At 35.3% G+C, this 15071-nt stretch overlaps 1 protein-coding gene across 2 annotated transcripts in view; it reads right to left on the bottom strand.

The window, feature by feature from the left end:
• Positions 1-863: 863 nt before the first annotated feature.
• GTF3C3 (general transcription factor IIIC subunit 3) overlaps positions 864-15071 on the bottom strand; it is a 38558-nt gene continuing 24350 nt past the window's right edge. The window contains exons 11-18 of one of the 2 annotated variants that reach the window (XM_007094711.2): positions 14849-15051; positions 14170-14271; positions 12961-13096; positions 10418-10655; positions 9620-9810; positions 7679-7803; positions 4086-4238; positions 864-2239 (exon numbers count right to left, since the gene is read on the bottom strand). In XM_007094711.2, the coding sequence (XP_007094773.1) occupies positions 2117-2239; positions 4086-4238; positions 7679-7803; positions 9620-9810; positions 10418-10655; positions 12961-13096; positions 14170-14271; positions 14849-15051 (1271 nt within the window). In that variant the 3' untranslated portion in view covers positions 864-2116. The remainder of the gene's footprint in view (positions 2240-4085; positions 4239-7678; positions 7804-9619; positions 9811-10417; positions 10656-12960; positions 13097-14169; positions 14272-14848; positions 15052-15071) is intronic. The other variant, XM_042994977.1, reaches the window with a different exon arrangement.

A 15071-nucleotide genomic window follows, 5' to 3' on the forward strand; every position in this document is an offset into this window, starting at 1 on the left:
GCCCACAGGGAAAGCAGAAAATGTCCTCATAGCTTTCATGTTCCAACCCTACAGCAAGACTTCATCTCAATTCTAAAATTCCCAGAGAAGGAGCGAGGAAACTCGATTGGCCCAACTTGGTATAGGAGCAGACTCCCAGCTGAATCAACAGTGACCAGTAGAAAACAATCTCATTGTATTAAAGTGGCTGTCAGAATTCCAAGGCTGGAGTGAGGATGGTAGATAAGAGAGTGAGTATCAGCTTTTAAAAAGACCCCCAAAGATGTTTACTACAGGGCTTTTAATAAGCTGAAGTCCTGGAGGATAGAAAATATAACTGCCATTCTCCTTTTTTTTTTCTAAAATAAATTTATGCTCAATTTTTATGTTGTAACTCTGAACTGGAATTGTGTTCCCATGAAGGAATGTCTCTGAGCAAGGAGCTTGCTAGTGATCTTCAACATGCTACTTAATTTCTCATCTATAAGATGGAGATGATAATAGTAAGACCAACCATAACACCTACCTTGCAGGTGATTCTCTGAGAGGACCAGAGATCATGTATCTAGAGTATCCAGCACTGTACTTGGCACAGAGTAGCGTAGTAAACACTCAGCAATGGTAGCTATGATTTTAAATGCTAAACAAATTCATGCAATATCAACTTTTTTTTAGAAGACTGCTAGAGAGATTTATTATTTCCTCCAAGGCTGTTCAGGAGATCAACTGGAGTCACAGCCAGTTGAGTTTAATTCAAGAGAAAAACTCAGAACACAGAATACTCAATTCCCTAAGATTCCAAGATGCAAATCTAACTTATGACTCTATCAGTTAACTTCATCATTACCTGCAAATGGCATGAAATAAAATATATAAGCATGTAAAACAATTATAAAAATACAATTTATTTAAATTATATACACATTTAAATACACACACACACACAGAATACATGATACATTTACTTATTATCTACAAATTTTGCTTTTCAACTACTTTGTAGTGGTAAGAATTCCTAAAAAGCCCTCATACTATTTCTTTGATCCTAAGTCTCATACATGTTTCCCTCTCACAATTAGAATACATCATATAATCCAAACACACACTTATTACAGCATTTTTTCCCCTAAAAAGAAACTCTCAAAAACTGTTAGTAAACCAAAAGTATATCTTAAAACTATTGTTATCTTAGATTCAAGAACATAACGTATTTAAGTAAAAAATTTTCATCTATTTTTTTAACTTTATCACAGCAATACTTTACTCCATACATAGAATTCTCTAATCTTCCTACATTCCTAGTGATCTTGAAATGCAAATTAGGTCATATTATTAAATGTGGTCCTCTCTATTCTACATTTTTTTTTTTGTCAGAAAGCCACCAACACATGTAATGCATTGTTTAATTTGTCTTGGAACAGGATGTTCTGAATTATGCCCAGCAATCTATACAACTAAGACACATGGAGGTAAAAAGTAAAAGATTAACTCAATTATGTGTCTTCCTACTATATAACCATTTCAAATAATTTTCTTAGGAGCTAAGTCAATTACATAATTGTGCTGATATGAGAAAGAGTCCCAACTTGTCTTTCCTTCAATAACATCCTTTTCTATGTACCTGAAAAACTGCCCATGCAATAGTAACAGGGCACTAAGAAATGGAAAGGTCAATGATAATGTAGGTAGAAATGTAGCAAACATTTCTTTCAAATGAATATATTGCTCAAGTTCTGTATTTAGAGAACTGTATTGAGAGGTCACATCTGTCTTACTATATTCCAAGGTACATAGGTGTTTAATACATAGTAATGAATGCACAGATGAATAAATGGTATGAGTAAAAAATGAGCACATTTAGCTCAAAGCTGGCTTAAAGGCTAACATTCTCCATTTCACCTTTGGGGACAATTTTACTAAAAATAATGCTAAAAGAAAATGATAGAACAATGTACAAACTCTTGGAATGATACTTTTGCATATCTATCAAAAGATCATTATCACATATTAAAAATTAAATACAATGATAATTCTCAAACTGTCATTTCTATTTCAGGTTAATACTTAGTTAATACTTAGCCCTTAGAAAATATTGGTCCACACACAGCACCAATGCTTCTTTCTCAGCTGAGGTACTTTATATACAGCAATAGGTATACAAAAGCTTTTGAGCCATTCCAATATTCCCACTGCTCTGATAAATTAGAGACAAGTTGTAGGCAATATCTCTTCGTAAGTCTAACTGGTCAACTTCTATACCCTAGGAGGAAAAATACATGAATGAATTATATACTGTTATAAACAGTTATATATACTGTTTCATTAAGTAGAAGTATTCAAAAAGCTTAACATTCATGATACTAAAAAAAAAGTATAAAACTAGGCATATATACCTTGGTTCTAAATTTTTATTAGGTAATACTGATTCAGTTAATCACTGTAACAACTATAGAATTAAATTATTTTAAATGTCTAACCAATAAGTTAAAGAAAAAGTCTCATCCACAAGCCATAGCAGAATAAAATTCCAAATGAATTAAGCATTTAAGAATAAACAAATGAAACCATAAAAGAAAAAAATATATAGTGGAATAATAATATAATCTTGGGTAGGAAAGGCCCTTCTAAGTACAATGGCAAAAGTAGAAACTATAAAGGAAAAAATATGATTTCATTAAAAAATGTAAAACTTATGCATCTAAAAAAGAAATCATAACACAAATGACCAGATGGGAAATACCTGTACTATATAATAGAAAGCCATATAAAGAATAAGTCTAGGAAGGCGTACAGCAAATTAATAATAATAATTACCCTAGGGGTGTTATTACCTTTTTTTCTACTTAATAGCAAAGCAATGAACTCAATGAAGTAGGTTAGATCTATACTAATCTTCCCCAATACAAAGTTTTGGAGTCAACTGTAAAAATATCTGCAACAATTAAAAATGATACCTATAAAGCTTAAGGAGCAATACTTAAAGGCATTTATGAAATAAAAAATACAAAAGTGTATGCATTTCATCAGCATAACTAAAAAAGTATGTATTTATTTGTTTAATGACTAACAATGGACAAGGGTAATAGAAAACAGTTATGAGGGCATGTGAGGATTACGAATGCAACTTAAAAATGTTAGCAACTAGGGGTGCCTGGGTGGTGCAGTCAGCTAAGTGTCAGACTTCGGCTCAGGTCATGATCTCACAGTTCGTGGGCTCAGGCCCCGCGTTGGGCTCTGTGCCGACAGCTTGGAGCCTGAAGCCTGCTTCAGATTCTGTGTCTCACTCACTCTCTGCCCCTCCCCCACTCGCACTCTGTGTCTCTTTCTCTCAAAAATAAATTCTTCAGAAATTAAAATAAGAATTAGACTTTAAACACAGATTGTCATAGTATTGGCAACACTTTACCCTATACAGTATCTTAAAATTAAATTCATACTGGCCTTTCATCTTTATAAAGAAATATGTTAGTTACACTTGAACTTTGAAATGAACAATGGCTATATTACTCAATATTCAGGCTTTCTGTCTCCCAGCTCATACCAATAACCACAGAGGCTACCTTAGGGTAACTGAAATGGTCACCACAAGTCATATGTGTCCACATGGTTGCTGATCAGGTCATAAGGTAAGAATGCCAAAGATCTACTTGTTGCTAAATAAACACATTCAATATGGACAAAATGCATTCTTTTTTTTTCTTTTTTAATGTTTATTTGAGAGTGAGCATGTGCATGCATGAGCAGGGGAGGGGCAGAGAGAGAGGGAGAGAGAGAGGGAGAGAGGGGGAGAGAGGGAGGGAGGGAGGGAGAGAGGGAGAGGGAGGGAGAGAGAGAGAGAGAGAGAGAGAGAGAGAGAGAGAGAGTCTCCACACTGTCAATGCAAAGCCCAACACAGGGCTTGATCTCACGACCACGAGATCATGACCCGAGCCAAAATCAAGAGTCGGACGCTTAGCCAACTGAGCTACCCAGGTGCCCCTGGAAAAAATCCATTCTAGTATGTAATTTATTTCACTATCTGGACCACAACATAAGCTAACTAAACTTCTCTCTAGATGAAATGAAATGAAATGACTCCTCAGTTTTTAAAGCAAATCATACAATACCTCTACCACAAGTGGAGGGAGATCCAAGGCCTTCTGATAATAGTGGATTGCAAGATGAATCAGCCCCAGCTGGTGAAGGCCACGGCCCAAATTGTAGAATGATTCCTGGCAAGGCCCACGTATGCTGAGGTATCGATTAAGAAAGGAAAAGCCCTACCCAAAAGAAAAAGATAATTCATTATTATTCTCATTTGACTGGTATATATTTGAACAACTATATGTGCCAGGTATATTCTGTACAGAATACAAGTATTTAAAAAAGGGCGCCTGGATGGCTTAGTTAAGTGTCCAACTCTTGATTTCAGCTCAGGTCATGATCCCTGGGTCATGAGACCAAGTCCTATGTAGGGCTCTGTACTGGGCGTAGAACCTGCTTGCTTCTCTCTCTCCCTCTCCCACTGCCCCTCCCGCTTGTACTCTCTCTAAAAGAGACACAATCTCATCCTGAAAGAACATATGTCTGTGGCATAGTGCTATATCACAATTTAGTCTAGAGCTCTTCCGAAGATATAAAGGAAAGATTTATTTTTTTTAAGGACAAAAATATTTACAGAAAACAAAGTCCAATGTTAAAACTGTCAAAGATCCATAATCTTTAAGAACACAGGATTGTTTTTAAGGTTCCAAGTTGGCTTTTGTGACATTAGAGGCCAATAAACTTTTTCTTTTTTTGGGGGGGGGGGGGAGGGTGAGAGAGCACGCATGCATGAGTTGGGGAGGGGCACAGAGAGAGAGAGAGAGAGAGAGAGAGAGAGAGGGAGAGAGAGAGAATCCCAAGCAGGCTCTGCACCATCACTGCAAGATCATGACCTGAGCTGAAGTCAGATGTTTAACCAACTGAGCCACCCAGGTGCCCTGAGGCCAATAAACTTCTTGATTCAAGATGTCTAAAAGCTTGAGCAAAATATAAAATCTAAGCTCTTAAAATGGTAATTTTAGAAAGGTTTCTTCTCAGGGACAAACTCACTTAAGTATACCTAAACTTTCTGGGTCAATGGTACCTTTTTTGTAAGTTACCTCTCAGGACCTTAATAACCTCTTAACCCAAAAAACTTGATTATTCTTCCCCTGAAAGCTTCTGACTCAAAGACTTTATGGAAAAAACATCAGAACACAGATAGAATACTGCAGGCTCCACGTGTGTCACGGTGTCCAAAAAGCACCTGCTTCATCTCTTACTGTATTCATTTTCCCCTTTAATGCATCTTCAAGTTACCAGCTGCAGAAAGTTACCGACTGCAAAAGTGCAAGTGTCCTATGTTAAGTAAATAAATATAATCTCCAGCTGTTGAGTATAGACTATAAAATGCAACTATTTCCTGGATGATCTGCTTTCTGATAAATGGTCACAAATTTTTCTTCATAAAAAACAATAAAAATTAATGAATTCTTTAGAATTAATGCATTTTAGGAATAAAAATAATTATGTTCACTAAACTCATACTTTCTGCATAATAAAATAACCCATATTTATAGGTGACTATAACTTCTACTCCACTGCAAATCATGGTTCTGTTAAGTAAAGCAGACAAACTATTAGCCTCAGAGAAATAGCAAATCTTCCTATTTTAAGATGACAAATTTAAAGATAAAAATTTGAGAAAGAATAATAAGCCCAGATGAATTACTGCAACCCAAATAAACTTGTAGGTCTTCTGATACAGTAACAGGATTTGAATTACCTGCTGCATTTTAAGAAATTTTTAACAAACTTAGGAGACCACTGAAACACTATTCAAATATTTAGTGATTTAAAAGCTAGGTAATAGAGACAGCCACTTTATCTTTTAGGCGATAAGAGTTTTGACAAAAAATTTAATGGAATAGAAGTAAAAGAGTCCTTTTTACATTAACTGTGTTACTTTCAAACATTTTTGTCACATTATTCACTAAAGTGTCCAAGTAATATACACTGTACATAAAATATTAAATACGGGCAGAATTATAAGATTTACTTTCACAGTATAATAAGAAGATAGGAAAGATAGTAAAACATATGAAATTAGTTTGTTTTTAACTACTCCAAAGGAAAATTAATTATGATCATGTAGCATAAGGAAATAGATTCACAAGAAATTAAAACAATTTAAGAATCACGGTATTTACAATGAAACTTGTTTTTAGAAACTTTTTTTAATGGAAAATGTTTAACATACACAAAAGTAGACAGATTAGGACAACAAACCCCCATATACCCATCACTTCTTGTTTTATCTCAATCTCCAACCAATTAAACACTGCTGTTTAAATATACCAGTGATTTGAAAGTTAGCTTCTAAATTACTGTGCAGTACATAAATTTTTTCCCTACCAGGCAAAAACTGCATACTTTATTTTTTTTATTTACTTATTTAGAGACAGAAAGAGAGCATAAGTGGGAGAGAAGGGCAGAGTAAGAGAAACAATCTTAAACAGGCTCCATACTCAGCATGGAGCCTGATGTGGGGCTCGATCTCACAACCCTGGGATCATGACCTGAGCTGAAATAAGAGTCAGACACTCAACCAACTGAGCCCAGGCACCCCTATTTTAACTATTTAGTAATGAGTCAATCCATAAAAATTTCCTATTAATGTTTACCAGAATATAAGCGTCATGAGGGTAAGGAATTCTGCCTGTATACTCATTCACTACTATATCCCCACTCCTAGCACAGTGGGTGCTCATTACATATATTTAATTTATAAACAATCCTACATTACCTAAAACAGCAAAAGTATCCATTAAGAGAGAAAAAAACTTAGAGCAAGAGGTGGATAAATATCACAATTGTTTTTTGGTTTTGGTTTTACTTTTTATTATGAAAAATTTCAAACATACAAAAGTAAAGAGAACATTATAATGAATCCCAACACCTAGCTTTAACAATTATCATCATTTGAATTTAGGCTTTCTTTTAACCATTTTACTTTAAAAACCAAACCCACATGAAAAATTCCTTTACTAAATCCTGCTATTCCATTCAAGTCAACATTTTTTTCCTTCCATAACTACTTAAAAAACATGTCTTTACATAAGTCAAACATATAAAAACAACACAAAAGTACTAAAGATACAGTGGTAAACAAGACAGACAGAATCCCTGATCTCTTGGAGTTTCCATTCTTATTAGAGAAGACAAACTATATAAAAAAGTAAACAAGAAAATAAAAAGACTACAACCATGAAAACTTTAAAAGAGCAATTTGTTGGTGGTGATGTAAAGAAACAGTCAACACAGTTACATACTCATACATTACTAGATATATATATTATGTATTTTTAAAACTGATTTACAATAAATCAGTCATCAGGACCTAGAAGACTGGAGGTCTTAGGGGCTCCAAAGTCTTAAGGAAGCCTCCAGACTCTTCTGTGTCCTCTTTGTGATCTGGCTGTGTACCCTTTCTACATGGCTACATAAGTCTTAGCCAGGAGCACCACCACTAGATGTTGAGTCCATGCTGAGTGCTAAACAGAGGGATAGGTGTTGGAACTCCCAACATGTATGTATACTAAGCAGGTATTCCTTCTAAAGCAGGACAACAAAAGCATTAAGTATATTCATTTTTAAAGAACATAAAACCAAGTAATGAGAAATCTAAATGAATTACCTGCACAGTAAGAGCATGTCTCCTTAATACATACTTCTGAGAGGCCATGTGAATAAACGTTAGGCCTATACAGAGGCTATAGAGAGGTTCATGGGGATGGGTGCGAAAGGCTTGCACATATTGTCCTGAAAAAAGAACAGTGGTATCAGATGGGTGTGACAAGAGCATAGTTCCCTATTTCTTCACTTATTCAAATATACTTTATTGCTAAATAGTACTGATTTTTAACATATGCAAGGTGTACATTTTAAAATATCAATCAGATGCACATTAATTTGAATTTTAAAACAATGTACAAAATATAACAAAATTAGGAGGATTTACCTATAAATATATCCTGATCACCGAGATTAAATATGAGCAACTAAAACCTTCTTTTAGGCACAGCTAGACATTTCCATGTAGAGTAATACTTCCAAAATAATTTATCAATTGTGATCGTAACTCTATTTTAAGATCTTAAATCTATTTTAAAAGAAACAAGGGAATGTGTCTTTGGTGAATTCTTTTGGTATAAATGCAAATGTGATAGATCATGGAGATGAAAAAAAGAAAAATAGCTCTGTTTTGTTTTTTAGGATTATGGATGTTGTTTCCCAAATGGAGCAGTACTTCGTTTTTCCTGAGAAAAACATGTTTTCCTTGTTTCCATGTATTTACATATGTAACTGCTTCATGTCAAAAGTTTATCCATATGAGACAGGGGAATTTAAGCAAAATTTTTATTTTTTTGATAAGCAAATTTTTTTATAAAGGGATGATCAATAATTTATCATACATAGGTAAAAACTTCTGTTCTTTCCAGCTCTGTGCCAGAAGACATGGCACCACAGAATCTCTTTAGCAGCACAGATGGTAGACTGCCATTTGCACTTTCTATTTTTACCTTCTGCAAAAGGTCCTAAATATAGGAAAATAATATAAATCTGTTTTATATTTTCTTACCATTAAGCAAACAATTCCAAAACACACACACCAGAGCTAAGTTTCAACATCTGATGTTCAAGGTTACTGGCAAGTGAGTTGGGCAACACTAGCTCTTAGGCAGCAAGAGATACATGCCTCATTTTAAATTTAAACATTTGGCCAGGTATTTTTCTAATTTGCTTCTGATTCCCTATTATAGAAAATTTCAAGTGATTAATTTTCCCTGAGTTTAATTAGAATTAGCAAGCACAATGTAAATAAATCTTGGTATAAAGACTTGTCTCCTTAAGGAACAAACTATCAGTAAATCTTAAATCCATTTTTGTACTATAGCAAATTAAAATCAGGTAGCAATCCACACACACACACACACACACACACACACACACACACACACACACACACACATATTTTTTTTTTTTTTTAGACAGAGACTGCATGAACCGGGGAGAGGGGCAGAGGGAGAGAGAGAGAAAGTCTCAAGCAGGCTTCACGCTCCACACAAAGCCTGACACAGAGTTCAATCCCATGACCTTGGGATAATGACCTGAGCAGAAATCAAGAGTCAGATGCTCAATCGACTGAGGCACCCAGGCACCCTGCAAAGCATCCATGATTAATGAAAATTATTTAGAAAACAAACAAGTCTACGCAGGAGGATTATTGACCTTTAGAATGAATTATAAAACTTCAGCCTTTTGAACCAAAGCTTTGTAAAAAAAATAAATACTAATATTCATTATTATCATTACTGCCAACACTTACAGCTACTTACTGTATGTGCCAGGCATTTTTTTTAAATGCTTTACATTAACTCATTTAATTTTCACAATAATTTGTAAGGCAGGTCCAATTATTCCCTCCATTTCAGAGATAAACAAACTGAAGCACTGGGAGGTAGAATAACTTGCCATGAGGGAGCTGCTATTTAAACACAGGTAGTTTTCTGCTCCAGGCCTGGCTGTTAACCATCATACCATCCACACTTGACAAAGTCACATACAGGACACTTACCAAGCGCGTGCTTAAAACTACCAGATACAAATGCATTGTGTCCATTTAAGACACACAGGGCATGATTATCTGGGTTTTTCAGCATTAGGCGAAGACAGAAGCGATGATGTCGTACCTCTTGGGAGTGCATGGTAACCTGATTGAAAATGTTCCAGAGCTGAGGTTTATTGACATTTTCCATTACCATCACCCTAAAATTGCAGACAGAGAGGGAGGGTAAAAAATAATGTAAAAAGAAAAACCTCTGATTCTAAGAATGAAATACTTCATTCAGCGCAGCAACATTTTCCTACAATGAAAAGCAGACTATGTCAACATATTTAAGCATAAACACTCACACAGTGATTTTTCCCAGAAGATGCTACTTAAGTTAGTATTTCTACATCTTGTTTGTTCTTTTTAACAAAACTTTTAAACCAAAAAAAAAGAATCAAGTAGTTTAAGTTTCACCCATTCTCCCCCAGCCCACTACAGCTCCAGTACAATGAACAGTGAGTAACAGCTAATAAGTGTGTGCCAGACATTGTTAAAAGGCCATATCTATAATAATTCACTTAACTCTCACAATAATCCTACAAGGAGGTAATATTATAATATCCATTTTATATATGGGGAGACTGATGTACAAGAGGTTAAATATATGAGAGGGCATGCCTCTGAGAATCATCAATGATTTGAATTTACCTGTAAGCCACAAGAGAGTTAAAACAATTTATTAATTCTTGAGTATGAGAGACTAAATCAAAGTAAATACACATCCTCTTTCAAAGAATCTAAAATAAGTTATTGGAAAATTACCTGATATAGTTGTATGCCTTTCTGAAATTTTTGTCCAGTATTGCAGCAGACAGACCAAAGTATTCTAATTCTTTGCGTTTTTGCCTGTCATCATAAAATGAATAATATTCCAGTGAAGAATCCACAAGTAACTCAGCCTCTTGAAATCGGGATAGGTCGCATAAGGAGTATATGGCCTTCAACAGAAGGTTCCACCAGTCATCTTTTGTCAAGACACTTGTGAGTACAGCAAATATTGCTAAAATGATACCAGTGAAAATCAGTTAGGACACTGTATTTTCAGAAATAACAATATTAGAAAAATCCCTATGATCAATTTTAAGGCTAAATTTAATACCCACATTCCTATGGGCCTGAATTCTTGCCAACACTCTTTAGACAATGATGAAGTGGATAGTTTTCTGTTTACACTACTTCAACACCAGCCCTCTGCTCTGCCTAACAATCCACAACCCCAGGTAATTCTTACTTCTGGTTTGTCCTCTACAAAGTCCAGCTATGTCATCTGTATCTGTCAGTGCTAGCTAGGATATATGGTCCTCCAGGGCAGAACAAGTAAGTGAGTATTCCATGACTGAAGTCAGATACAGGATTCTGCACATACAAGGAATTCAAAAGTTTGCTTAGCAAAGGACTTCAAGATTTAGATTGTTCTTGATCTTTTTATAATCTTAATATTTTCTCTGCCTCAAAATTTCTTTTCCTTCAAAATCTTGTCTTGTCTGTTAGAGCGTCCTTTTTTATAAATTTATAACTTGAGAAATATCAAAAGCCATAAAAATTTTTTAGTCTTTGACCCAGTAATTCTCCTGAGAATATATCCTATACAAATAGTCAAAAATATGGATAAATGCATAGTATTATTTATAAAAGAAAATTATCAGAAACAACCATATATCAAAAAATAAGGGAATAATTAAATTATGGGATTGCTATCCAATGGAGTATTAAATATTCCTTAATGATAATAGCTATAAAGAGACCAGCATGAGAAAACATATGTGAGAAAATGTTGAGTGAAAAAATCAGAGTACAGGCATGCCTGGGTAGCTCCGTCAGTTAAGCATCTGACTCTTGATTTCAGCTCACAGTTTGAGTTCAAACCCGCACTGGGCTCCGTGCTGACAGCGCAGAGACTGCTTGGAATTCTCTCTTTCCCTCTCTCTCTGCCTCTCCCTCACTTGTGCTCTCTCCCTCACTCAAGCTTTCTCCAAAAAAATAAATAAACTTAAAAAAAAAAAAAAAAGTACAAAGATGCATGTAACATAAAGAGACCTTGTTCATCCTATCCTGGTACACAAATGTAACATGATCCCTACCATGATGAAATTAACAAAAAAAACCCTTTATGAACCTAAGAAAAACCCACAATGGACCTGAAATGAGAAAATACTGAAAGAGAAAACTTGACAGAATCACATATAGAGAAAAATATAAGAAAATATAGTCTTAAACACATGAAGCAGAGTCTGCCTTTGAGATGGGCCCAGAACCATGAGCTGTAGAGATAGGCTTCTGAGGCATTTATATCTAGATTATGAGCAGCTGATCCTCATTCCTTTCCTGACTCTCCTCCCCTGCAAAACCTACTTATGTTAGGTCCTCATAATGTGCTTACAGAGATTCAGCTCTTCTGGATTTTAAAACCCTTTTCCATTGCACACTGCACACATTGACAGACTGATACCTCCAGTTTAGACTCTTTTCAAGTTTCTCTTTTCAACCTCACCCAAACATACTTGAGGCATACTTGAGGCATTACTAAATATAGATGCCTTTTAAAATCAAATTACTCGAGACTAGGTCAAAGCAATTTATTTTAGAGTTTCTACGACTATTGCTACATTTATCAAAAATGAATTTAACAGAGAATGAAATACATGTAATTCAAGTGACTGGACAAATATAGTAATTTATATTGCCATCTAATCTTCACAAATTTCTTAAAATAACATATTTTCTTCTTAAAAGGTCAAAAGTTCTGTTTAGTTTTTTCACAGGGAGATCCAAGCAGATGGTTTCCTTCTAATTTTTAAAAAGTAAAGTATTTACATGTAGCCTTCCTTTTCTTCTTTTAACATCAAATGAGTTTATTATACTTGAAGGATCTGGATTAGAAATTTCATTTTATTTGAAAACGGTGTATTTTCTTTTTTTTCTATGAGAGAGAGAGAGAGAGAGCAGAGGAGAGGGGCAGAGGGAGAGAGGGAGAGGGGGAGGGAGGGAGACGGAGAGAGAGAGAGAAAGAGAGAGAGAGATTGAGAGAGAGAGAGAGAGAGAGAGAGAGAGAGAGAGAGAGAGAGATTGAGAGAGAGAATCTTAAGTAGGATCTATGCTGAGCGGGGAGCCGGACGTGGGGCTCCATCCCACAATGCTAAATCATGACGTGAGCCAAAATTAAGAGTCAGATACTCAACTGACTGAGCCACCCAGGTGCCCCAGAAAAGGGTATATTTTCAATTAAGTTACTATCAGGTATTATTTCATGAATATTTTTTGAATTCAGTCACATTTTATGCAATAAAGCAAATGAAAGTAATTACCTTTTGCATCACAATTTGCGGTCTCTTGGTCACTGTTGTCTGATATTTTGTCTCTTGACACTTTTATAAGGTAGAGATGCCTCTCTCCAGATTTGGAGCTAGATATCAAACAAACTTGAGCTCTATTCATTGCTACCTGAATTTAAAATAACAATTTGAGATTTTTTTAGTCATATACCTTTTTTTAATATTTTATTTTTAAGTAATCTCCATACCCAACATGGGGCTCAAATTCACAACCACAAGATAAAGAGTCTTGTGCCCCTCCAAATGAGCCCGTCAGGCACTCCAGTCATATAATTTTTTAAAGAAAATCTATGGGTCACAAGTACCACAGGTATACCTGAAATCTTCTTTAGTAGGGAAAAAAAAAGGCCAAATTACTGTGTATTTAAACACCTAAAAGAGAACAGACTTATTTTTTTCTTCCCAAGGGAATTTAGATCACACTGCTTACCTTAGCAGGGAAAAAGAAGGCAATTCACATTAACTCATAACATATGTACATGCACACATAACCACTTCCCTGAAAAAAAGCTAGACTTGGAAATGATGTCACACATGGAAAACATTTTTGCAAAGTGAACAATTTTGGCACGTGGTACTGTCTACAAAGCCAGTAACTGATCACACTATGGTTCTCACTTTTCTGAGTTTGTACTAGCAAAGACTTTATTTCACTTACTCTACCTACAGTCAAGTTTACACTTTCATGTAGAACTTTCAGTTACAGTCAACCCTTGAACAATACAGGTTTGAACTGCACAGGTTCACTTATACATGGGTTTTTATAGTACAGTACTATAAATGTATTTTCTCTTCCTTATAATTTTCTTAACAACATTTTCGTTTCTCTAGCTTCCTTTAAGAATACAGTATACAATACCTTTAACACACAAAATATGTGTTAATCACCTGTTCATGTTATCAGTAAGGCTTCCAGTCAACAGTCGGCTAGTAGTAGTTATGTTTTGGGGAAGTTAAAAGTTATATGCGAATTTCAACTGTGTTAGGGTTGATGGTCCTAACTCCCATGTTGTTCAAAGGTCATACATACCAGTAACCTCTAAGTCTTTTGTCTATATCTGACTTTCATTTTCAAAAGTTTGAGAGTAGAACAGTTATAAAATAGCTGTAATCTATGTTTCAATCAAATTCTAAACATTTAAACAGTCAACAGCACTAACATAAGGAAAGACCATTACCCACCTTTAAAAGCATGGCTAACATGGTAAGTAAGGTATCCACATAACCATACGTTTTGCCTTGGGAAAACAATAGAGTAGAACGATGAAGCAATAACTTCAGTTCCTAAATAAATAAGCACATGATAATGAATGTGACAAGATTCCTTTGCTGTAAGTTGTTTTGTCTGCATGGAAAAGTTGTTTTTTTTTTAATTTTTTTTTTTTTTTTTTTTTACATTTATTTATTTTTGAGAGACAGAGACAGAACACAAGTTGGGGGAGGGACAGAGAGAGAGAAGGAGACACAGAATCTGAAGCAGGCTCCAGGCTCCGAGCTGTCAGCACAGACCCTGACACGGGGCTCGAACTCACAAACTGTGAGATCATGACCTGAGCCGAAGTCAGACACTTAACCAACTGAACCACCCAGGCGCCCCAGAAGAGTTTTGTTTTAGAACAAATGTTTTAACAACATTTGCTTTATGATCTTTCACAACTTAAGATCCAACATTTTAGACACATAACTTACAGTGTTTAACAAGAGGCTGAAACTTAAATTCAAAATTACTTTTCAAAAACGGTGAATTTAATACACTAAAATAAATCTTTTGGATACAAACCGTATACACATCCTTAACGGAGGAAAAAGTTCAAAAACACAATCCACCAAGGAAAACTTCCTTTCACATGACATGGCCTACCTGCTGTGCAGCATTTGCATCCTGTGCTAAAGTATCTGGGTCATACATTGGTTCCAGAGCTTCCAGAGCTTTCTCAGGACGGCCCAGCTGCTGCTGAAGGGTGGAAAGTGAAATTCTTGCATCCAAATGAAGGGGGGCCAGATCAACCACTTTGCCATAGCTTTCCGCAGCGCGTTCCATATAGCCTAAGGCCTTTAAACATTCTAAGATGATGTTAAAATAA

The sequence above is a fragment of the Panthera tigris genome, chromosome C1 (assembly GCF_018350195.1).
Source record: "Panthera tigris isolate Pti1 chromosome C1, P.tigris_Pti1_mat1.1, whole genome shotgun sequence".
NCBI classification, from domain to species: domain Eukaryota; kingdom Metazoa; phylum Chordata; class Mammalia; order Carnivora; family Felidae; genus Panthera; species Panthera tigris.